Source organism: Clarias gariepinus, chromosome 8 (genome assembly GCF_024256425.1).
Source record: "Clarias gariepinus isolate MV-2021 ecotype Netherlands chromosome 8, CGAR_prim_01v2, whole genome shotgun sequence".
Lineage (NCBI taxonomy): Eukaryota > Metazoa > Chordata > Actinopteri > Siluriformes > Clariidae > Clarias > Clarias gariepinus.
Window position 1 is genome coordinate 34617820 of NC_071107.1, and position 24960 is coordinate 34642779.

The following is a 24960-nucleotide window of genomic DNA, read 5'->3' on the forward strand; positions in this document are numbered from 1 at the left end:
CGGGGCTAAAGCTCCATCCTGGACTTCATCTCACGCTTGCTGGAGATCAGATTTTTACAGTTGTGCAAAAGGACACAATAAATGACTAAATTAATAACATTTATGAATTAATTTGAATGAAATTAGTTTGAAAAATGGTTGGTTGGGACAGCATGATTATAATATTAAGAACGAATGAAAGAAAGAATGAATATACTAGAAAAAAGGAGGAAAAATCCCTAAGAAAGTAAATATCTTATAGACCAAACACATTTATGTTTAAATAATGGACATTTTGGACAAAATGTTAGAACGTTCGTAGAGTGAATGAAAAAAAAAAAAGAACAAAACCAAACAAAATTCTAAAAGCGGTTAATTTGTATCTACAAAGCGGAAACAAATTAAAAAAATAGAATAAATTAATGGACAAACAACGGAAATAAAATAGGAAAAGAGGAAGAGCATGAGTGCATTTAAAAAAAAGGAAGAATAATAGAGGGAGGTGAATGGACAATTTGGCCGGCATGATGCGTCCCCATTAGTAATTACTCCGATCACTAAAGTACCATCAAATTTGCAAAACAATAATTGTAATACATGTGATTATAGAATGATATAATATACTATAATAATATCGCGTTGACCCTAAAGAGAATTTAATGTCTCTGAAGAGATTAGTCGGATCATTCTGACCTGAGAGCAGCACCTCTTCTACGGTTTCTGTTGCTGAATAATTCAGACGACCGCGTGATAGATCGGCTTTTCGGAAGATATCGTCTAGCTGTATTGTTCTAAAATGAGGTTTAATGCTGCTTTATGGTCTTTAATGCTAATGTGAGGGAATGGAGGCCCGAGCCTCTGGGGTGCCAGACACGGCAGTCTCAGCGATGAAGGAGCACATGTACAGTTTTTAAAGGTTATTAAGGATCGATTTTCCCTGGATTAAGAGTCTTCATATCATTAAGTGCTATGAATTTCAAATGTGCTCCGTAATGCTGTTGTCAGCTTTAGAAGGACACACACACACCTTTACACGCACACACACACACATACAGATTCTCACAGTCCCAGGATACCTATTGGTCCACTCAACCTTCTCTTTTTTTTTTCTCTTTATAAAGAGATCCACACAATATGGCTGACTTTATATAATTGTTGTGTGCGGTTACTAACCCTAATCCTGAATTACTCTCACCCTGGGCGTGCACCTCCTGACTGTTTCCTGTTGTCTTTCCTAGTTGCATTCACTATTTTGCTTAGCCATAATTCTTATTCAGTTATGAAATCCTACTCTACAGTACATCCTAATTCACGACATAACATTGCATTAATTAATGTAGCGCACACATCTCACCGTTCATGCTAATGAGAAGCTCTGAGGCTGAAAAGAGCTTTTCCGTGGAAGCTTTACGATTAAATTGCGCCACAAGAGTTTGACAATATTGCCTACGTACAGTTAAACTAAATCATTCAATGCAATTAGAGTCCCAACATTCAGATTAAAAAGTCGAGTCGGAGCCGACTTGCTTGCCAGAGAGACACATCACTGCTATCTCTGAGCACATAAAAGAAATAAAAAAATAAATGCATTTAAATTTCATGAATTTGTTAACTTCGATATGAAACAAAAATTACGTACTGTAGAGAAGGTTGTACTGCAGCTCACATACAAACACAAGGACTCACAAGAAGTTTGTTGGCATGCAAGTTCGATCCTAGATGACTGTGTCATCGCTGTCCAGTGAAAAAATCAGTCTATTGATAGTGGGACAAATACAAAAGAACCTCAATGTTTGGAGAAATGAAATAAAAAGTTAGAGCAGAATCACAGAACCAGGAGACCAAAATAAAAAGTAAAATGTAGGAGGACAAAACCTAATCTCGTTTTTTAATACAAGTTTTTTTTTCCCCCTCATGTGTGAACTTTAGTGCAAGACTTTATGGATCAGTGGAAAACCAGACCTCTGAGAAGGGAGAACACATTATGATTACCAATTGCGACTCACTACTGGCTTCAATAAAGATATCTCTCTCTCTCGCTCTTTCTTTCTTTTTTTCATTACTTTTCCTTTCAATAGCTGTTGGCATAAAAAGCTCCTCTGTAAGCAGAATGAGACATTTGGACAATGCTGTATTGGTTTATCATCTCCCTCTTTCAGCTGGGCATTAATGAGTCTCTTAGACTAGACCTTATACTAAACATAATTGATAATCTAATGAAGCTTTCTGAAAGGACACGTTTAGGTTTAGTTACATTTATGGAAGGAGTCTCCAGTGTCAGGAACCAGTGTTAACTTTGAGAAAGAGAACTTTGACCAAACGTAAGGACAGACTTGTTGAACTATCCTATGACGGAAACTTCAAAGCACTTTTATACAAAAGTCACTGTGGATAAGAGCGTCTGCCAGACGCCTAAATGTTTCATGCATCTTCTACAATGTTCTATGCAAACAGAAATTGATCAAGTCAATCTGTCCTTATTAATACAAATGTAATTGCTGCAAATTGATTAAGGAGTAATTGATTGTTAAAAATAATAAGCTTTGGCTTGGTAACAGTAACTCTGCTTTATGTAACAACATCCTGCCAAACATTATTCATCAAATATGTTTGAAAAATGTAAAGCAATATTTTAAAAATATATGAAAAAAAAAATTTTGTTGATATAATCGTGGTGATCTTCAAAACATCAAACATCAAATCTGCGCTACAAAAGGTCATACACCATACTCCCAAATGTATTGGAACACCTGACCACTCACAAACTCACTTACTCCGAAACCAGTGGCATCAATATGAAGTTTGTCACCTAGGTACCCAAGTGTTTTAAAAACATCCACATCGCTAGGGAAGACTTTCCACTCGATTCAGTTCTTGGGCTACAAGAGCATTTTGTGAGGTCAGGCACTGATGCTGGAGTGCAGTCAGTGTTCCAGTTCCTCCCAGTGGTATGCAGTGGGGTTGAGGTCAGGGTTCTGTGCAGGACATTTGAGTTCTTTCTTTCAAAGCTCCTCAAACCATGTCTTCATGGAGATTACTTGGTTCACAAGGGCATGGTCATGCTTGAGCCTCTTTTTGTTCCAGTAAAGGGAAAATGAAATGCTTCAACATACAAAGACATTCTATACAAGTTTGTTTCTTCAGAACTATTTAGAAAATAATAGCTTGATGATCCGATGTCCATATACTGTAAGTTTGAGCAGGACAAGGAGAATTTCCCTAAATGGACATATTTAAGTTGATCCATTAATCCAAAATTCACAGATCACTCTGGTTAGTTGGTAAAAGATTCCACTATTAATGAATCACTGTTGTGAATATTGAGTATATGCAGTAGAATACAATCTCTAAATGGAATTAATGATAAACAAAGAACATCATTGTTAATTATTTACAATTGATCATTTACTGTACATTGGTCAGAACAATGTAACTGATCAAAAGGCTCTTTCAATGATATCTTTACATTTACACAAACGCACATAGTATAAAACTCATTATTCTGGCTGAAAAAAAACTGCATCAACAACTTGCATCAGTGGTTATGATAGTACTGGTGCATTTTTTTGATACATATAATAAAACTGTTAACATGGTGTGTCTGTACATTGAAGATATTTGCGAAAAATATTACTTAGGGAGACGTACGTTGACTAATAGAACACATCAAGATGGTTTTTGGAATTTTTGTCTGTCTGTTCGTTTGTGCACGCATCACATAAAAACTACTGAACAAATCTGAATGGCGTTTCACACATGTATTTGGCCGAGCTTGAGATAATATATAGGCTTGGTTTCATTGCAATTGACCCACTGGAAGAGAAGATATGCTACTTTGACATTTAAATAAAAAAAAAAAATCAACCTTGAAAAAAACATTAGTTTATCTCAACATTCAACAGATGGCGCTGTATATTTTTTTAAATGCGCTTATGAGTGTGCAATTAAATTCCACGTGATTGCTGGCACATGTAGTTTACCAGTAATATGAGAGTGGTACAGCATATGTTATATAACCAATTTGTCAATGCTTATTTTATGGAAATGTGATTGAAACAAATGAATATACTGTATATCTCCTTCTTATACTCCAGGTTAATATTTTATTTACTTATAAAAAAAAATTCTGTTTTTCAGTTTGTCATGATCTAATATTTACGCGCAATGCCCAGGCTGAAGTAATACATGGACGATCTCATGCTCTAAAGTTTTCATTAATATAATTATTACATTTGCATCATGCTATTATTTTTATTTCCATCCAATTATACGACGCAACCTCAGCTCTGTTTGGCTTCAACTCGAACCGATGCTCACTTTCCCAGAACTTCTTTGTTGTGTAACGGCTAACTCTGACGAAACTCCACTGGCGTGAATGCGCTGCAAACCACAAAGAAATCTAGGTCCATGTGGACAGAGCAGACAGAGAGACACAAGGCTACAGAGGACATTTAGTTTTATTTTGTGTATTTGCATGACGTGATTACATCCTCTTTTCCGTCCACCTCTACATCCCTACGTCTCTCAGAGTAAAACGTTCCTCTAAGCAGATTACCGCGCGCTAGCAAACTCACTCAGTTTCTCTCAGTTCATTTAATTTCAGCGCTCGCATCAAAACAAATCCCTCAGCAGACTGGTACTCATCAAGTTCACACCCACGTTGCCTAAACATGGCGTCTCTCCAGCGCTGACGCTCCCACAAACAAATAGCTTCTCCGTTCTCAAACGGCCGACAGCAATTCTCCACTCCAGCTGCTTCTATTTACTGAGTTTTCCCCAGTCATGGGTACGCAACAGAACGCCTCGAGATCACAGAGGTATTTCTGGGACGCTGCCGGGAAAATTCAGCTCCATGATAAATGATGATAATCACAGGTGAAGATCAACTCGGCGCAAAGTGCATCGGAGTAACAGAGCCGATCCGTTTTGTGGTGCGAGTGGAATGTCGATTGTGAACGTTTGGTGCGGGTTCAGGTTTTGCTGGACGTGATCTTCACTTTAGAAAGCAGACAGCTGACATGTTTAGGGTTATTCTCTGGTCAGATAATCAGTATATCACTCCTGAAGATAGAGCCGGGTCCAAAAAAACGTCCCGAATGCAGTCAGTCAGCCAAGATAAAGTTGGACGCTAATGCATGTTTAAGTAATGGAGGTCTATTTGAGCCAAAACATTTTCCGGTAAATCTTTCCGCGCATAAGTATTTACCCCCAGCTTTCCACACATTCAACTTGAAAGCGGTGGACGCGGTTATTTAGGATTATATGTCAGGAATCTTGACAATACTTTTTAATATAATAGCACAATCACTATATCATGCTTTATAGACAGGATCTTAATGGCGATCCTTTTCTTAATGGAAATTTTACATAGTTTCTGCTGTAATCTAATGGCAACCCATGTACCATTTAAAAATCACATTCAGCCCGAGCCCTGATCAAACCCAAGTACATGATTTAAAAACCCAAAAGCCTGAGTTTAATGATCGTGCTTAATGAGGTGGACTGTAATGATGATATCAAGAGAACTTTCTCTCTCTGTCTGTGTGTGTGTGTGTGTGTGTGTGGTTGTGATTCCTCAGATTCAGCACACGGCAGATGGTAAACGATCACATGACCCCACCCCGGCGTTCCGACTGACCTTTCTCCAAGGCGAGAACAGGTGTCTCGCTATATACATTCACTGCTGAAACCTTAGCCTTTGCTAACATTCACTAACGCTCACAAATCAAGGCAGACTTTTTTTTTTATTGCGTCTGTGTGTGTCACATGAGATACGAGGCACCGTATGAGAAGTTGTAGAACTGAAATCGAGTTTACCGCAAGACGCAGGGTTTCCATGTGCGAAAACATCATTCGATTAGTGACCTATAAGGAGGTTAAAGGCAGTTCGTATTGCATGGCTCGAAACATAACCCATGTGACACTGTTACAGCAGCTTTGTGTAACCAATGCATTAAATACATTTCAGATGTGTAAGGGTTTAAAGCTGAGGTCTTTGCCAGGGCAGTATACCTCGCACCACCAACATGCTTGTGTGATTTGTAGCTGTCCTTTCATGCTTTATTAGCTATTAGATATCCAGTTCAGTACTCCAGCAAGCAATCAAGTTAATTAATACTAGTGCCATTGACTTCACGCTGAGATTTTTCATTACTTGACTTGCTGAAAATTTCTTTTTATCCCCGCTGTAAAAACATAATGTGTTTGACTGCAAGAGCGAAATTGTAATTTTATAAACTGGAAGTAAATTTAGTGTGTGTACTTCACATCAGCCATTCGTTATTGATGACTTCACTGCTTTTACTTTTACTTTATGGCTTTACAGATAAATCTGTAGTTGGACCTTTTATTTTTTTGTTCTACAAATTATGGTCGTAGCAAATTTTCAATACTTCACAAATCAGAACTGTGTTTAGTTTTGGATCACTTCGGGTATTTTGCTGCTACAGACCTGGTACGGTAGTAGGCGTGGATAACGACTAACTAAAAAAGATTGATGATCTAGATGAAGAAGAGAAAACAAGCTAAGATCGATAGCGATAACATAAACATGAATTATTTTATTATTTGCAATTCTGCAAAAAAAAAAACTTCAAAGTACTCAATGAGCTAAAAAGTATTGACATCCAATGGGTGCTTTATAATTTGCTTGTAAAAAATTCAATAGTTTGCTATAATTGGCTTCTAGCGTCATATATATATATATATATATACATGTAGCTTGAGCTATCCGATAATAAACAGTATTTATTAGCATATTTTACTTTGTACAGCATATTTTACTAGTTAATTTTATTTTCTTTAAGTATTTCTTTCATTCCTATTATTTCTTATGTATAAGCTTTTACTATTCTTTTCTTTTAAGGTCACTGGCGGTCGTATAAGCATTTCACTGCATATCGTACTGTGTATGACTGTGTATGTGACAAATAAAATTTGAATTTGAAATTTAAAAGAATTAAAAAAGATTGCGCACTGTAAATAAAAACGCCTTAAGTATGTTAAACATGGGCACATTTTTAAAACATTTCTTCATATAATAATGTTAATATTATATAAAGGGAAAAAAACTGTTTTTCCACATCATCCTTTAAATTGGTATCAATAAAATTAGTTTATTTTTTTATAAAATTGTCTGCAAATGGAAAATGACAGTTTCATGCACAACATTAGTAAAACAAGCCAAGATATAGGTTAAATAAACATTTGTTTGGTTAATTGTAATTTTCAGATACTTATGACTTGCTATAGATGATTCATACTTAATGGTTAAGACTTAAGGAACACTCACAGTCAGTATTGAACGTTTAACGATTAAAGTTTACAGAAGGCCGACGGTTGTAGTTTTTCTGCAACAATCTACTTTTTTTGTCTTATTAAGTTTGAGACGGTGTTATAACTATGCTATAATATAGGGAATAACAGGAAATAAATGTTTTGTGGACTTCCCACAATGCTAAATCTTGATGTTACTGAAGTAACAGTAACTTTGTTTCAACACACCATTTCTTTATTGATTATTTTACTTCACCAGCATGGTAAAATGTTTGTTTTTTCCTTACATACGAACAAAATGTACGAGCAACAGCAAAATATCGGTCATATTACTAACACGGATGTGAGAAAAATTAGCAACTCATTTCCGACACAGTTTAAAAAGCCATGACCTGAGCAGACGTGTTGAAGCAACAGTTTGCCTAACAAATGCAGTTTGGGTTGTTTTTAGTCTGGCGTGACGTTTTGTTTAACACAGGCTACATTTTAGCCTCGGCTGCCTTCTTTAAGAGCGAAATGTCCCGGTCGCTTCGCATGTAAATCTACGAGTTAAGAGCCGAGAAAAATCCCTCGCTGGGGATTTGGCCTGTAATACAGGACACTCTACCATGACTGACTACACTTCAGCAGGGAAATAAAAATTAACCGAATAAGTCGAGCGAAAAGGAGAGGCGCTTTTATCACATTCTCCCAACAGGGTGCCAGGGAGTGAAAACACACAGGTGGGAAGCTTTACCACGGCGCTTCATATGATGGAGACATCCAAAAACCAAACCCTGATGGCAATCAGCCTCGGTGCCGGGTTTTTAAGAGAAAGTGTTCTGTCTGACATGTAGTACTGTACATTTCCATGAAATGGGGAAAGGCTCGAACTATTCCACTTTTTTAGTATTATTTTAGGATTTTACTGGTATTTGAACTCAACCCCCTGACTTTTGTGTCACATGTGAAGATCATACAAGACTTTGTTCAAGACTAAGTATAAATGGGAGAAATATCATGTCCTTATATGAGAGGTTATTACATTTGTAGCATTGTGTGGTCACACAGTTGTGGTCTCATAAGGTTATAGTAGCATTCGGAAGTCCTGATGGTAGAGCAGGACATAGCTGACATACCCAGGCATACTGAACGCAACAGCTTCTCGTATCTCATTTCTCACAAAGTGATCGTGTGTCTCCCTCATCGTGGTTCCTGTGCTAGTGCTAGTGATGGTTCGAAGCTTCTAAAAGAAGAAGATATATCGCTTAAAAAATATTTAGTTATGATAAACCGCGAACACCAATTTTCCCAAGGCTAAATCGGGATTTATCTCATTTTGCTGTCAAACTGACAACATTTACTGTATCTATCTACGTTAAGGTTGTTCATTGTCCACACAAACACTTATATAATCTTCTAAGTCTTTCCTGACCCTTAAAGCTCTAAAACTGGAGACTCCTTCCATAAATGTTCAATGACACCTTAAACAGAACCTCATCATTTGTTAAATAACGCATCCAGCCTGAGCGCCGTGATATAGAGTTACGCAGAGCCAGACAGGACATGCAGTCCTACCAGTGTATTCTTCCTGTCTTCTGCCACCTCATATTTCAATCAATCAGCTGTAGTGAATTATGAATGAGGGACAAGTTGTGAAAACCACCAACAGTGGATCTTAAACCGGATCCGGACACGTGAGGACAAATAAATGTCTCCACAGTCAAACTTTACATCAAACGACTGATTGTTCCAGGTAACAGGTGGCCTACATAACGAAGGGGGAATTAAAGCTAGCTGGTAATTTGGTGGTTGAAAACCCTTTGGCGGGTGTCGGGCCACAGAAACAAACACTTTCATTACCCACAGTGCCCCGCAGGATGCCCGCCATGCCAGCTTGGATCATGATAAAGCTCTAAAACTGGGACGTGATATCAAGGTCTCTCTTTTTTGTCCATTTTTATCCAGTCACCTGTTCCATTGTGCTGATTATTTTTGCGTAAATGCATTGCCCAGAGACTGCTGACTTATTTAGCGCATTCATACGTATATAAGCACCGGTCACAAACGACCAGCGAATAAATCGACAGCACAGGACAAGAGCAGAGCACAGAAAGTATTCTTCCCTCACAACCAGCTTGGATTATTTACACAAGGACCGCGGTGCTGTCTGTTATGCTAATGTTACCAGTTTAATTTCTGTTCCCATGCCAAAAATACAAATATTATCTAGGGCGCACGGGACGGGTATTCGCCTGTCTGGAGGGCTTCATGCTAATATGTTTGGGTGAAGTTTTAAATATTCATAGAATTATTATGTTTTATCTTTCGCAATGCTGTCTATCATACAGCCCAGTTGTAGAATAAACGGGAAGAAACTATTTGGGAAAAAAAAAAACCTTCAAGAGATACTCAACAAATAAAGTGCTGTAAGAGGAAACAGGATCTTGGCTGAAGAGGAAAATAGAAACAGATTTGAATGAGAAATTCAGCATGTACAGTATAACGGACCGGGGGCCTTTTTGTGGGGTTCTACACATGTCCGTACACACGCCACGTTGAAACAAATTTCTGGTGAGGATTTTTTTCTCTCTCATCTTTCCAACTCTTACTCATCGTCTGTACCGCTTTATTCTGTATTCAGGGTGGCAGGAGCCTATCACCGGAGATTTAGGGCATGAGGCGGGTACACCCTGGGTTCCAATCCAGTGCAGGACACACACACACAGACACTCACACTCTTATTTACACACTATGGGAAATTTGGGAACGACAATGAGCCTAATCTGCATGTCTTTGGACTGTGAGAGAAAACCCACCAAGCCCAGGGAGAGCATGCAAACTTTATGCACACAGACCGAAGGTGGGAATTAAACCCGGCCCATGATGGTACTACTACACAGTCTGACCAACACAACGTAATATACTGTATATATTATGCATTTTACGTTTGGAGCCTCTCTCCGCAGCCAGTCCCTGGTTTTCTGTGAACTTCAGAAGAATCTTTGAAAAAAGGTTACGGACCTCAGCTTATGACTTCACGCTTTATTGGAAAAATAATGGTGTACAAAAACCTGGATCATATTTAGGTTGTGTCTAGGACCGTAAAGGATTTTCGAGAACTCTTTATGATTCCCAGAGGATTTTCTTTTCAGAAATGTTTCCAAGAGTAGCTCCGTTTGAAAGCTTGAACTTTTAACCGTCCGACAAACTCCTGAAAAAACCCTATTAAGAATGCGATACTTTCAGAGTTCATTTTAATGGAGACTCATTTTTCCTGCCACTAATTTGTGAAAATCGAGAGCTTAAAATAGATGCTGCTTGTTTTCCCTTACTAGGTCTCCAGGATTATAATGAAATGCATATTATTACATTCCTATCCTCGAGATTTCATCATAATCGTTTCAGTTATTTAGGACAGCTACCACACTTGATTCTTTCTCATTGTGAACTTAATATCATTGGGCAGGTTAAGTGTTTGGAGTAAAAGGGTTAAAATTGTTACATTGTATCGTCGCTAACATGTGCTTACCGCTGCTCTAAACAACAAGAAAGAGAGGTAGAAACAATATTTGTATAAAATGTTTCAAATTGTTTGAAGGCAAGAGAGAGAAGTCATAACATAAAGTCTTACAACTTTATAAGTAATACATCTCCTTCTGTGTTAAACATATCTATATATCCATAGTCTACCTTGGCAACCGTGGCCACAAGGTGGTATGGGATGGGATATCGTTCGGTTGTAGTCCCTGCATGCAGACTTTTGGACTTCGGGCTGATTTCACACTTGATTCGTTTCGTTCATGCCTATGATATGATTGCTCCCATCTTGCCGTCTCCCCAGTTGGCCAGCTTTAGTAACACCTTAGTTATATTGTTTTGCACCATAGTACACTTGCGTATTCATAAGGGACAACATAAGGGAGTATGTACAAAGAGTAACTCAAGCTCAGGACTGAACCAGGAACCCACTGAGGTCCCTAATCCCGAACCCAGCCATGAGTGGCAAAATTGTCTATTCTGTAGGTGTGGAGGGTGTGACTCTATCCTGTTAATCAATGCAGCACTAGCCAATGATTCGCATCTATGAGCGTGTTTAAGTGATAGAGAGAGCTAATAGCACGTTCCTCTGTTATGTTGTAATCTTCACTGTAAATATCTCTCTTTACATGCACATTAAGAGGTTGATCCTGACGAGGAACAATCCGGTTAAGATGTCTTTTGTGTCCTTTTGTCGTTGGTTAACAGGACATAATTCAGGACATTTCAATATATCTTGTAAGTGATTGTTAATTACCTGAGCATGTCAACAAAAGGCCCATGCTCAGCGGCCCGAGCACTGAATCGTTCCTCTTCTATCACTAGTGTCACACTGCGCTAAGAGCCATGAATAATTGATACTCTGAAGGTACACGCTTGACTCAAGAAAGGCCGAATGCTGCTGGCGCTTTCATCTGCACTTCATAGTCCCCGTCAGATATCCCACAACAGTTTTTACACCTGATTTGTTTTTTAAGCGCGGACCCGAGACTGATCGTCGCACTACCTGCAGTACAAACCAAGTTTCCTTCCGAAAAACCATGTAGAGTCTTAATCTATAAACTTGCTTTTTAAGAGGATTAAATGAATAGGAGGGGTTTCTGTTACGGAAAAATTATCAACGCAGGGTGGTACGGTGTGAGCAGGAAATACTGATACCACTCGAAAGTTTCTTATTTTCTCAAAAACAGCAATAACCCTGATGTGTTTTATCCCTCGTACAGTATATCACGGAAACATGCTTGCAGGGACAATTTCGGTATACTTGTTTTTTTTTTTTGTCCATTTACAGCTATATTCATTGTTGTAAAACGTTCAGTCATCATTCACGGTCCTGCTGTTCCCTCACTAGTGCTATCAGGATCATCAGGGTAACACGCTGTAGAATATGGGTTAGGTTTTGTTGCCCTGTCGACTCCGCCAGCTTCACACAAAAGTGTGCAGTACGTCATTGTGATCACAGTGTGAAGGTCAGACGGTGCCACTGGCATATATAGCTTCACACAGTTACAGTGAATCAAAGCTACAGTGATGTAATCTTACCTACGGACATGACATTCGGTGAGAGAGAGAGAGAAATAGAGGAATTTGTTAAATTTGGCCATGTTAGTACTTATACCATAATTTCCGACCTCAAATCTATACAATAGTAATAGCATTAATAATATACATTAAACAGGCAATATTTTTCACTTTATCTATATAAAAAATATAATACAAACTCCCTTTGGGATTAATAATGTACTCTTTCTTTTTAAAATATATTAAAAAAATTCCACCCTATCGTTTACTATTTTCCAGCACAACCTCAAGTGTGTTTCTTACACATGGTACTTGTATTTCGGTGTGACTTGGGACATTTTAATGTAACACTGCTTTGTTGCTAATCAGCAAAAGTGAAGATCGGAATGTCAGGTCAAAACTGAAAAAAATACCCCAACAACAAAAAAACTTTTTTTTTTGTATGTGAAGGATAAGATAATCCCATTTGAGAAATCCGGCGCATTGTTTGTCCGCTGTTTTGTTTGACACGTTGTCTCTCCGCCCTGTAACACACACCTTTTTCATGTTTTCTATGGATCACCGCTTCAAAGGCATGTCACTAGAATCCAAAGTCTTTAAATGATATATGACCTGAGAGCGCTCGTACATGTACTGCTTTCCTCTCTCTCTCTCTCTCTCTCTCTCTCTCTCTCTCTCACACACACACACACACACACACACACACACATACACACACCCCTACGTTTTTTTTTCTTCCAATTCAGCATGCAGTAGTGGGTTATTTACCCGGAATAGCCCAAGCGGTGTTTGATCTCTTGTTTCTACCAGGGTTATGGCCCGGGGTCATGGTGTCTGGAGCACTCCGGGGGTCGCTGTTCATGTCTCCCTCTGCAAAAAGACTCACTAGATTTAGACTTTATCATCATCATCTCTGGGAAAACCAATTCAGTTGTGTTAAACTCTGTGCTTGTAAAACAAAGATTACGTTTTAAAAAGGTAGTAATTTAGTCAAATCAATCAGATTTATATTTGGAACCTTGTATCAGCATTCATTCTTCATTGCAACACTAAAGACACACTGGACGCCAAACATATCTTTTATTGTGCAGTATTGTACATCAGACTTAATGTCATGAGTCATAGTCAGGGAGGAAAAAAGTGAACCAAACAGATTCCTGGTAACTACAAACATTCACATCGACCTATAGATCACTGGATTAGTACCATTTTAGATTTTAAAACACAAAATTCAAATCAATTCAATCAAAGGGGAAAAAAAGGAAAAAGTATAGAACATTCTCAAAAAAGAGATAGATACGGTTCAAGAAACATGCTTCACACATGCAAAATAAATGATCTTTATTAAAGAAGAAAGAGGAATACACTATGGACTAGTGCTGTAGCCTCATGTTCTTTGCCCTGTTCGAACAAAATGACTTCTGTAAACCTGCCATGCTGTTCTTTTATCATCTCTCTGAGTTACCGGTATAATTATGTATGTTCAAGGCATGTTTCATTTTTATATTCGATGTCGCCATGGACGAACTGGAGGTTGTATGTTTCCGATAACGTCGTGGAACTGGAAACACAATTTTATATGTCAGGTAAGAAGAAGAAAAAGAATTTGCTTGTCAGTTTGACTAACACCTCTGTCTCTGAGACTAATGCTGCGATGCAACTTGTAATTCCCACCTCCAACCAGTAAAGCCAAAAAAAACTAAACAACCAGTTTCTAGAGGGACATCAAAACATGGCTGTGCACTGCATCAGGACAAGAAATGAGTTTATTGATCTATAGATGTACCATAAACATAGTAGATGAACCAGATGTTGGCCCACTCTTGGTATACCACCTTCAACTCTTCTGGTCAGGCTTTGCACAAGGTTTAGGAGTGTGCTTATGGGAATTATGGGAAGCGCATTTGTGGGGTCAGACACTGATGTTGGACCTTGCTTTGTGCACTGGTGCGCAGTCATGTTGGAACTGGTGTGAGGTTGTTTTTCTGGAGTTGAGCTCGGCCCCAAACAACCAAGACATTTTGGACAATTTCATGCTCCCAAGTTTGTTGGAACAATTTGGGGAATTAGGGGCCTTTACTGTAAATTGCACACCAGTGAACAAAGCAAGGTTCATAAAGACATGGATGAGAGAGTTTGGTGTGGAAGAAGAACTTGACTGGCCTGCACAGTCCTGATCTTAACCCAAAAGAACACCTTTAGGATAAATTATAGCGGAGACACCAGTGTCTGACCACACAAATGCGCTTCTGGAAGAATATTGCTATAGCTGTAATAGCTGCAAAGATTGCAACATCATATTAAACCCTATGGATTAATAATTGGATGTTACTCAAGTTCATATGCGTGTGACGAGCGAATAATTCTGTATATGTTGCAAATTGAGATCAAATCAAGATCATATACAGATCCTAGGGTAATGATTATTTGCAAAAAAGTATAAGAATATCTAAAATGATCACAAAATAAATTAGAGTTCAAATTAGAGATCAAGACATTGTTCTGATAAACTACTGCAGCCCAAAAAGCAATCCCCTAACTTAATCACTTAAAGCTTTGTTTCAGCAGTTTCCCTAATCATACAGTTATTTATCCATACCTGTATGACAAACTGATCAGCCATAACATTAAGATTGTTAAACTGAATATCAAATATCAGGGCTTGCCCATGCCCACGGAGGAACTAAAGGCCAGTCTATCCAGTCCAATTCTACAGAAAGACAATGCAGCAGATATTAAGTCAATGCTGGTCACAACAAGAGGGTACTAGATCATGACCAAGTGCATGACCAAGCTTAAGGAAAAAGGTTCAAGGTTGGTCACCCAGCCTACAAAATCCTCAGATCCCAATACAAGCGATCACTCATGGGATGCACTGAACTAACAAGACCGATTCACAGAGGCCCTACCCTGCAACCCAGAGCACCCAACCAGCGCCTCCAGCGCAGGACACAACAGCACTCCCCAATAGTCTTTTAGGGTTTAGCCTCGCCCTGAGGTGCCAGAGCTCCCTCAGTGGCACAAGGGAAACCCAAAACCTAGGTGGTTTTAATATTAATGGTTTAAAGGTTGTGGCTCTTTCAATGTATATATACTGTACATATACCATGATCTTAAAATACTATAAGAATCCTGCCTCAGTCCCCAAACAAACCTGTTTATTGTTTATGAAATGCACAAATGAAACCAGTTCCCTGTTTATCAGAAGTCACAGAGGAAACACTGCATAAAGCGTGTGAATATATTTGCACTGACGATGCGAGCGTCTTGGCGGGACGCAGCAGCTATTCCCAGCGTGATTTAAATAGAAGAACAAGTAAAAAGCTATAAATCGGCATGTGTGCCAGAGAACGGGACTGAGAAACAGCTGGATCCTGAAATTTGGTCACACTGTTTGCATTTCCTAGAAATTCCTTGAGGAAAAAAGAAATGCTGAGTATAATGCAATATCCAATAATGATGGAGTGCAGTTATAAATACAGACACATGATTGAAAGACTGACATTCAACGTTTGATCATTTCTCTCATTTTGACCTGTCAATCATATCAATGGCTTTTCAAAGCACAGCCTTAGTGGAGGACCTGGCAGGATTTTTTAAATTAGATTAATAGGCTTTTGAGTGCTGTTTCATAAATACTCAAGTGCAGGAAAATGGATTTTCTTCAGACAAGGTCAACAAGTCCATTAATCTATATAATCTGTATAAGTAAGCAAATGCTCTTATACTGCACTGATTTGCCGTTCATGCTTTAAAAAAAAAAAAAAAACGAAAAAAATTCTGACACAGCGTAATTTTCAAGGTGACACCAAGTTAGCTCTTGTCAGTGTTTGCACTGCAACCGGTACAAAGTCTTTCCCTCACCACCATCTCATTTTATCTCTCTCTTGCAGTTAAAAGGTAGGCATGCAAATGACGTTTTTGTTTCTAGTAAGCAGAAAGTTCTGTTCTGTCTTAGAATTCAGCCCTATCGATTCACCTGCTTCCACAGAAACAGTCTCAACTGTCCATCATTCAGTTTTGCAACTCGCTATATTATTCTCTTAGTGTCTTCTCATATTGATCATTAGATCATCGATTCAGCTAACATTAACTTCAGCAGAACTTTAGCATGTCTCTCAGTGAACTGAAAAGAAACAGAAAATCAATAGTGAGTGCCGTCGCTTCCGTATAAGAAGGAGTGCTTTATTTTGTACTTTTTAAGAAGGTGTGTTCTTCTACCAAGAGTGGAAGAATACAGTTATAATGACTTAAAGAAAATAATACAGATTAAAGATTAGCCCTTAAAATTGTTATAAGGTCGATTTATCGTTTAGTTCTTAACCCCGGATTATACATCATGTTGAAAACTCTTATAATGCTACAACACTGTAACACTATAGTGGAAAGACTATAAAAGAATAACACAAGGAGTTTATGGTACCAATTACCATACAAGACTTGGGAGCCACTTCTAAAAATTACAACAGTGCTCTCTCTCTCTCTCTCTCTCTCTCACACACTAATTTTCTATACCGCTTATCCTATTCAGAGTCACAGGAAGCCTAGAGCCTATACCAGGGGACTTGGGGCACAATGCAGGGTACACCCTGGACAGGGTACCAATCATCGCAGGGCACACTTTGAAGGGCAGGGACAGAAGGGCAATTTGGACGTACTAATTAATCCACCCTGCATGTCTTTGGACGACTAAAGGAAACAGGAATACCCAGGAGTCAAACCCAGACCCTGGAGGGTACAACAGTACTATAAAAATGTACACTAGATGGCTGCTGCACATGCCCTGCAGCTGTTTAAAGCAATAATTGGACATGAACGCTATACGTATATGGTGCAACCTCTGGTTCTGAAAAATGAAGCCAACACAAATGAAGTGCCAAAATGTGCAGTTCCTTGAATGTCCACTAGGCTACAAAAGTGAGTCAATCCCCATAGACCCTTGTGTTAAAAATGTGCTCTCATGTGTACAGCCTGGTACAAACGAAAAAACAAAACAAAAAAAACAGTTGGTCTTCAAAACTAGATTTACTTTTCTTGACAACTGTAACTATCATGTTGATCCAAGGCAACAGGGGTAACATTAAGCCACCGTGCCACTACACAATTGTAACTCATCACCTAAAATTCTATTAAGCTATAAAATTATGCATAATTAGGATGTGGACGTTTTAAATGATAGCTGCAATGCGAAGGAATTAACGTTAGCCACAATAACACTTTAGCTACTCTTAAGCTAAATTAGTTAGCTTGTTGAAACTGAGGTAGGTAGGCGTGTTTCACCCAACAGCCAGATTCTGTTTGCTCCACCCATATGTCCATTTATGGATTAAGCAGGATTTAGGCAGCGGTACAGTAGCTCCTACCAAGATGGCGATGAACAGACCTCCCAGATGTGAGCTTCCAAAAAGCTTAAGTGGTTATGTCATGGAAAGTCTGTCCAGTTCTTTTTATAGTACCTTTTACAATGTGCAGCACCACTGGTGCTGTAGTTTGATGTGACCAGGAGGAGAGAAACATAATTTCTGGTTTCATAACAAGATTAATATAATGGTATAATGCTTGACTTAGCATCTACACTAATGCCACTGAGATTGTCTGTGTGATATAAACACGAAACGAAGTACGAGTATGTATATACTTGCGTATCTTTTCTCACTGTAGAATTTAAAAACAAGGAGTCATAAGAGAAATGCCAGACTGGTTTGGCCCTGAAAAAAAGACTACAAATAATCTTACATAACGTCTCTTAGTAGCTGTGGTGATGTCAATCCAACTTCTGTTAACCAAGAACAGAAATCTAAGAACTACAGTGGCCACATGTTCACTCACACTAGTTACAGATTATTTTTGTCATCCAGTCATCAAACAATTAAATAGATGCTGGAGTTGTTCATAAGGCATAGGGTTCATTTGACGTCAAATCACTGCACCTACTGTGTGATCTAGGATTTCTGCTTGATAAAATGCTTGCTTAAATATAAAATGGTGCATGGTAGCTGATTTAAATATTCCGACTGGCACGCTGAGTCGCACTTGCCCTGGGTAATTGTGCAAATTGGCATGCATTGGTGGTGATTGACTGCGGTTTCGGCTGGCACGAGTGGCAAAGCCCCTGCTGATTCCAGCTGTCACCAATGTCTATTAACCATGATAAATCGCTCCTTTCCTCTGAATCCAATCAGAAACCCCTCATGAGAACTGTGGGCTGGTCAGCTTGGGCTAAATAGTTTTTCAAGCAGAGTGGATTCAATGCCAGAACAGAGGGTGTGCATGACACATCTGCGCACTCCGTTCTGTTATCATACTTCAGCCGGATGAGTGTGGTGTGGAGCACAGGGAATGCTCCAAACCTCAAAACGATGTTAACACCTTATAATGCAATCTGTTCTTACATTCTCTTAAAGGCCACAGAGACCTAAACAGAAGCTCAACACAAGACATGATTGGATCAGAGCTAATGCTTATCACATGCTGTGATTGGACCAGAAGAAATGAAGTGCAGAATGGCATTCGAGCACATAGTTTCACGAGCTTTGCAGCATGATCTTGGCCCACACAGACACTCGCATGCAAATGCTAGCGTTTCCAAATCAGCAAGTGTTCAATGCCATTGTAATCAAGAGGGGAAATTGTTCTATCGCTCTGGGGCTCAGCTGGCTTCTTACTCTGAAGGATGGAAATAAAGTGGCATGAATAAATGATGAAGAGGATCGGGCATGGCAACATCGTAAACTTTGTCAAACTGCAGTATGCACAGTTTTGCATCAAACTTTAGAAGAAATGTGTTTTTTTTTTCTTTAAATTTGGCTGGAGGATTTGAAAAACTGCTGGAGGATGTCCAAAAGGCATCAGGTAGAGGTTCGCAGTTTGGGCTATGTGATGTATACATATGCTTACCAGACACTTTATATCTGAAACACCTGTACACCTGCTTAGTTATGCAAATATCCAGTCAGCTAATAATGATACAAAAGTTAAAGGTCCTATATTATCTTTTTATCAAATAAATATAAAGCTTCACCAAAGTTAGAGCTTGGCAGAACAAAGGTGGGAGATTGATAATTGATAATTGATTATTATGAAAATATATTACATGTTCCTCCGAATTTCAACTGTCCACTTTAGGTTTACCCTGGGTGGCTGTTACATTAATATACTTTCAGTAACGCCTCTTCTTTGGCAATAAAGCACAATGTCCATAACGCATCTGTGTACAGATTTGTAAACCGTGTCAGTGCGATCATCACGCCTCATAATCTTTTGCTTTCATCACAGTATGTGGCCTGCTGGGGCTGCTGGTCAAGGTCAATGTGTATCCATCTCCCACTTACTCCTTCACACTCCTTAACTTGCCACATGTCCCATCAAAGAGCTTTCTGTCTGTCTGCCCTGCTAGTCTTGCGATTGCCTGACCTCCAAACACTAGCCAACCAGATGGTGTGCTGGGCGTGTAGGGAGCCGTGGGAAGCCGCAGGTTTTACAGCTAAAGGACGAGCTCTAATGTTGCATAAGGCCTCATTAACACTGCGCTACGCTGTGTTAACATCCCTCGAGGAGTGCCTAAATGCTCCGTGGCGGCCCTAAATGTCCTGCGCACTCCGTCAATAGCACGGAACTGATAACAAGCTCCGCGTGAATAGCGGCGAGCTGCTTTCCTAGCCTAACGACGTGTGACCCGGGGCTCCATTTCCCTTTCCCACAGTGGATTGTTCTCTTTAAAGACTGAAAACGGCCAACATTTCCCCCTTGTCTCGAGCACATTGCGCTTGATGATGCAACACTATACCTGAGCATTAGCAACAGAAGGATAATCCTTTGATCCACTTTAAACAGAAGAGCTTTGGGGTAGAGAGAGAATGAGTGCACGAGAGCCTAAAATCGATCATTTCTTGTACGCACAGCCTGGAGTTTCTATTTTAACATGAAGCCCTATTGATTTGCTTTCGCAGGAGATTTCTCTCCGAGCTGCAGCCGGGTCTGGGAGGACAGAGGCGCATTTACAAGAACAAAACGACAGAAATGGAGAGAAGGGAGCTGAAAACGATAGCTTCTCTAGCGCCTCTCTTGATGTTGGCTAACAGGGCTAATGGGATAAGCGTTCTGGAGGAGTATACAACACAAAAGAGCTTTGTGCTGAAATGAGTGACATGTCCCCTGGCTAGTGCCATGCTACACTGAGCTGCCTATTGTGCAAGCAAAAAGATTCAAGTTTAAAGGGCAATCTGGTTAGCAAAAGTCAGCCCACAAACTACTGGCTCCATATTAGTGGATCTGGTGATGCAAGTCATGAAGTGCAGAGAAATTAAAGAGTGACTTTTTTGTTTAGTTCTTTAGTGAATTATCATTTTTCTGTATTAGTTACATTATCATTGTGTTAAGTAAATTTCCCAAAAAATCAGAAAACTTATTAGAAAAATTTCTAATTTTGTTATATATCCCGATAGAAAGACTGGAAGAAACCCTTCACAACTCAGTTTTTTATCATTCAACTCTTCTATGCTACATAGCCTTAGCATTAAAAGTCCACAGTGTGAGTCTTTTTCCATTTTTTTCCCCAATAAGAGCTAACATGGAGAGAGACAACTTGTTGAGAGGAGTTCTGAGACTAGAGGTGATTAGTGATGCTCTGCTGTAGCGTGACGTCCTGACAGCCTCTTAGCGCCGCGCCACATTCGGGATGTGCTACAGAGCCATGTGTCTCGTCTGGAAGACTGCCACTACAGATGTTTTTCTGCACCAACCATCCCTAGAAGGTTGACATCGTACACGAACAGTGACAGAAAACTACACTTCTGTTACATACTCCCTGTGAAAGACTGTTCCTTACTTCAAGCACGTTATGACAAGAACTCTGAAATTTTGTCAAGAATAAAACACTTGTTAAAAGAAAATGGCAGCATGATACTGTATGATGCAGGTTTACTGTATATCTAAGCAATTTGCCAGTCGATTTTAGAGTAACATTAAATCTCTATGAATGTCTATGAACCAAGTTGTCACTTGTATTATTCAGCTAAAACCAGCCTCTCTTTCTTTCTCTCTTTTAATAATAGTTTTTAGGTTATTAAAAATACCACAATGTCATCAAGTAAAAATATTTCAATGGTGGAAAATCTGAATTACAGCCTTTTTTCTGGCTGTTAAACCGAATAACAAATTTCACTATATCACCATATAAGCATGGTAGTACAAACCAGCCTCACAACTTTACAACTCCTAGAGCTGCTGGAGAAAATTCATCAAAACCTTCTTATGCCAAATATAATGTTTTTTTTTCATTTAGGCCAGGAGAAAAGCAAATAAAATCACTTAAAGCCACATATCTGTTTTTAACAGACACTACTTCCACGAGAAGTTGTATCAAATAGAAAAACTCTAATGCATACCTTAATATACCATAGTATTACTGTGGTACTTTAGACATTACCATAGTAGGCACTACAGGACTTTGTAGAGTAACAGGGTAGATATTGTGGCACTTCGGTGGGTACCGTACTTTGGTGAATACCATAGTACTACAGTGGCTACCAAAGTCCAACAGGTTTAATAGTGTTCAATATTTTGTGCATTCTGTACATAGTGTTTAGTATTAACTATGTTAGTTCACATTACAGGTATGGTATAGTGCAGGTAGTACCATTTAAGATACACTATATGGACAAAAGTGTTTGGCCAAACCTGCAATGGCATTGTATCCAAATACATATACTTTAATATGAAGATAGTTTCCCTTTTGTAGCCATACCAGCTTACATGCTTCTTGAAAAACTGTCCACAAAATTTTGTAGTGTTTCTGTGGGAGCATTTTTGAAGCCAAGCACTGATGTTGGACGAGAAGGCCCAGCTAGCAATCTCTGTTCCAGTTCATCTCAAAGGTGCTCGATGGGGTTGAGATCAGGGTTCTGTCTTCGGGCCAGTCAAGTTCTTCCACAACAATCTTATTAAACCATGTCTTTATACTCTTTGCTTTGTGTACTAGGGCACAATATGCAATAGAGAACGACCTTTCCCAAACTTTTGCCACAAATTTGCTGAAGCATGAGGATTGTCCATAACTGGGGATAAGAGGTATGAATAAAACACTTGAATTCTAAGGTGTGGCCAAATACTTTACAGTATAGTGTATCTGCTAAACTTTGGTATCCAATAATATCCTCTTGTACTTGTATGTACCATGATGCAATGTAATATGATATGCATATTGTAATATTAGAGTTCCATCATACACTGTGGTATTTAATTAACGTTACATACATACATTGGTACCATACTGTATAAACATTACCATTATGGTACGTAATCATTACATATTTTTGACAGTATTCTGGTACAATTCTTATAGTTCCATACCACAGCACATGGTAGAACCATGTATCATACTATGGTATGTACCAGGATACTGTCAAACATATGTTGTACCAACGTACTGTATGTACTGTACCAGGGTAGCCCCATGTACCTGAAATACATGTACTATATCATCAAATGGTACTGAGAACAATATTATGATACTGACATTTCTTATGGTAACATCTAACCATAATCTATTTTCTGGTTGTGATTAAATGAGGAAAAAAAATTTATATGTCGTTTATTTGGAATTGGTGCTGCCCCTCAGCAACTAGTGCTAATCTAGTACTAACTCTAAGCTAGCTTATATGACTGAGCTGTTTTTAAAGAATAAACTCAATTGATTTACTTCAGAAAAGAATTGGAATGTTTGTTTTTATTATTATTTCAGTATTTACTTTAAAATTTTTTAAGGTAATTGTAGTTTTACCCCTATCTCTAAATGCCATGACTAGCTAAAATTACTGCTAATGGTAATGTTCACCTTGTACAAACAAAAAAAAAAGGGTGTTTGTCCTTTGAAATGCCCATGTTACAGTCTGAATTAGCGTAGCTGTTTCTTCCCATCTCCTTTCCCTGACAGAGAGAATAGTTTTTTTTTTTGTTATTGTTTTGTGCTTTATTTATATATTTAAATACGTTTTAGCAAGTAGCACAAACACGATAATATTGGTTTTATACAGTTTCCACTGAGTGATGTTTTGTCATTTGAAAAGGAAATTAGCATTTTCTTCTGAGGTAAAAGTACTGCTGTGTTTATTACTTTATAAAGCTTTGACACAATGATATGATTTTAGCATTCTAGCATGACAGTTAATTGTTAGAACAACAATAAAAAAAAAAAAAATCTGCTCTGTAGAATCTGAGAACTGGCTCATCTTTATTCATAGCTGCTTCAGTTTGTCTAAAGTACACATTCTTTTGAGCTCTACCCCGTAATTTTAGCAATTTCAATCCAACCAACTCAGCAGCCTGCCTATTAAGCTTTGTGTCACATTCTTTTCCCAGTCCCATTTTTCCTCAAAGACCTCATAAGCGGTAAATGACGAGCCGTTGATGGTACACATGAATCTATCCACAAACTCAATAATTCACCGCTGCGCAGTCTTTAACAATAGACTTCATTGTTTTCTGAAATGTACATTTTCAGTCATACTGTATTATCCTTTTCCTACTTTTTTTTTTTTTTTTTTTTTTTGTGGATTGTTCTGGACCGAGTAGCCGCTTGTGATTCCTAGATTTTTCTGGTTGACCGGGTTTGGGAGAGTGCGTGATTAAAATAGGCGCGTGTGAAACATGGAGGGGTGTGTGTGTATGTGTGTGTCCGTGTGGATGTATTTGATGGAGAGGTAATGTGAGAGGGAGTTGTGTACTGTGTGCTTGAGCTTTTTTTGCTCTCTGCAGCTAATGGTAGGTCCAGTAATACAGAGTCAACTCACATCACAAGAGAGAGAGCGAGAGAGAGAGAGAGATAGAGAGAAGACAGAGAGGGGGGTGAGGGGCAGAGAAATGGACGAAATGAGTTCTGACTGACTTGTTCATGGATCAGTGCTTCACAAGAAATAGGAAATTATGTGTGAGCAGAGGAAAAACGCTTCATCAAGATCTAACCTTAACAAGTGTTTACGTTCCACAACTTCAGATTTTTTTTTTTTACTCTTTGACTTTATCATTAGATTTCATATTTTGTTTCAATAGAGGAAAAAAAAGGAACAAAAAGCTGAGTTACAGTTCCCATACGGAAGCTAAGTATATCTTTGATTATGTCCTAAAGTGTTAAATTCTCGTTATACCACAACAGGTAAAGTGCGATTTATAATATTTAAGTAATATTTGTAAAAACACCACTTTTTAGTTTGGACATATTCATAATTTTCGGAACGTCTGTGAAACAAGTAAGATCCTGTTCGCGCTTAGCAACTACATCTTTTTTCTCTCTTGATATTAATAAAACTGAGCAAACACATCTCGTCATTTTTACTAAGAAATCTCAAAACGTAAACTCCTCTGTCCTGAAGACTCTCACATTTTTTGTTGAAATGTCGAAATCTTTGACATTTACCGAGTACTGACACTGGAGAATTCATTGGAAATTACATAATAATCAAATAAATGGTAGCTTCACCATGTCAAGGATTACACAATTTTTTATTAAAGAATGATTTTTCTGTCGGAATGCTGTTATTGATATTATTTTACTATTTTACCAAAATAAATTAAGTTTGAAATGTACTTAATTTGATTTAATTAACTAAGCCTTAACATACCAGTTTTACTCACCATTATTTATTTTTGTTCAACTTACATATTTTACTT

At 38.5% G+C, this 24960-nt stretch overlaps 1 protein-coding gene across 3 annotated transcripts in view; it reads right to left on the reverse strand.

Annotated features, from left to right (window-relative positions):
• The window catches only part of gfra1a (gdnf family receptor alpha 1a), a 92933-nt gene that overhangs the window by 57971 nt on the left and 10002 nt on the right, over positions 1-24960 (reverse strand). For 2 of the 3 annotated variants that reach the window (XM_053502267.1, XM_053502268.1), the window contains one exon: positions 13063-13164. The exons of the other annotated variant lie outside the window; for it this stretch is intronic. In XM_053502267.1, the coding sequence (XP_053358242.1) occupies positions 13063-13164 (102 nt within the window). The remainder of the gene's footprint in view (positions 1-13062; positions 13165-24960) is intronic. 3 annotated transcript variants of the gene reach the window in all.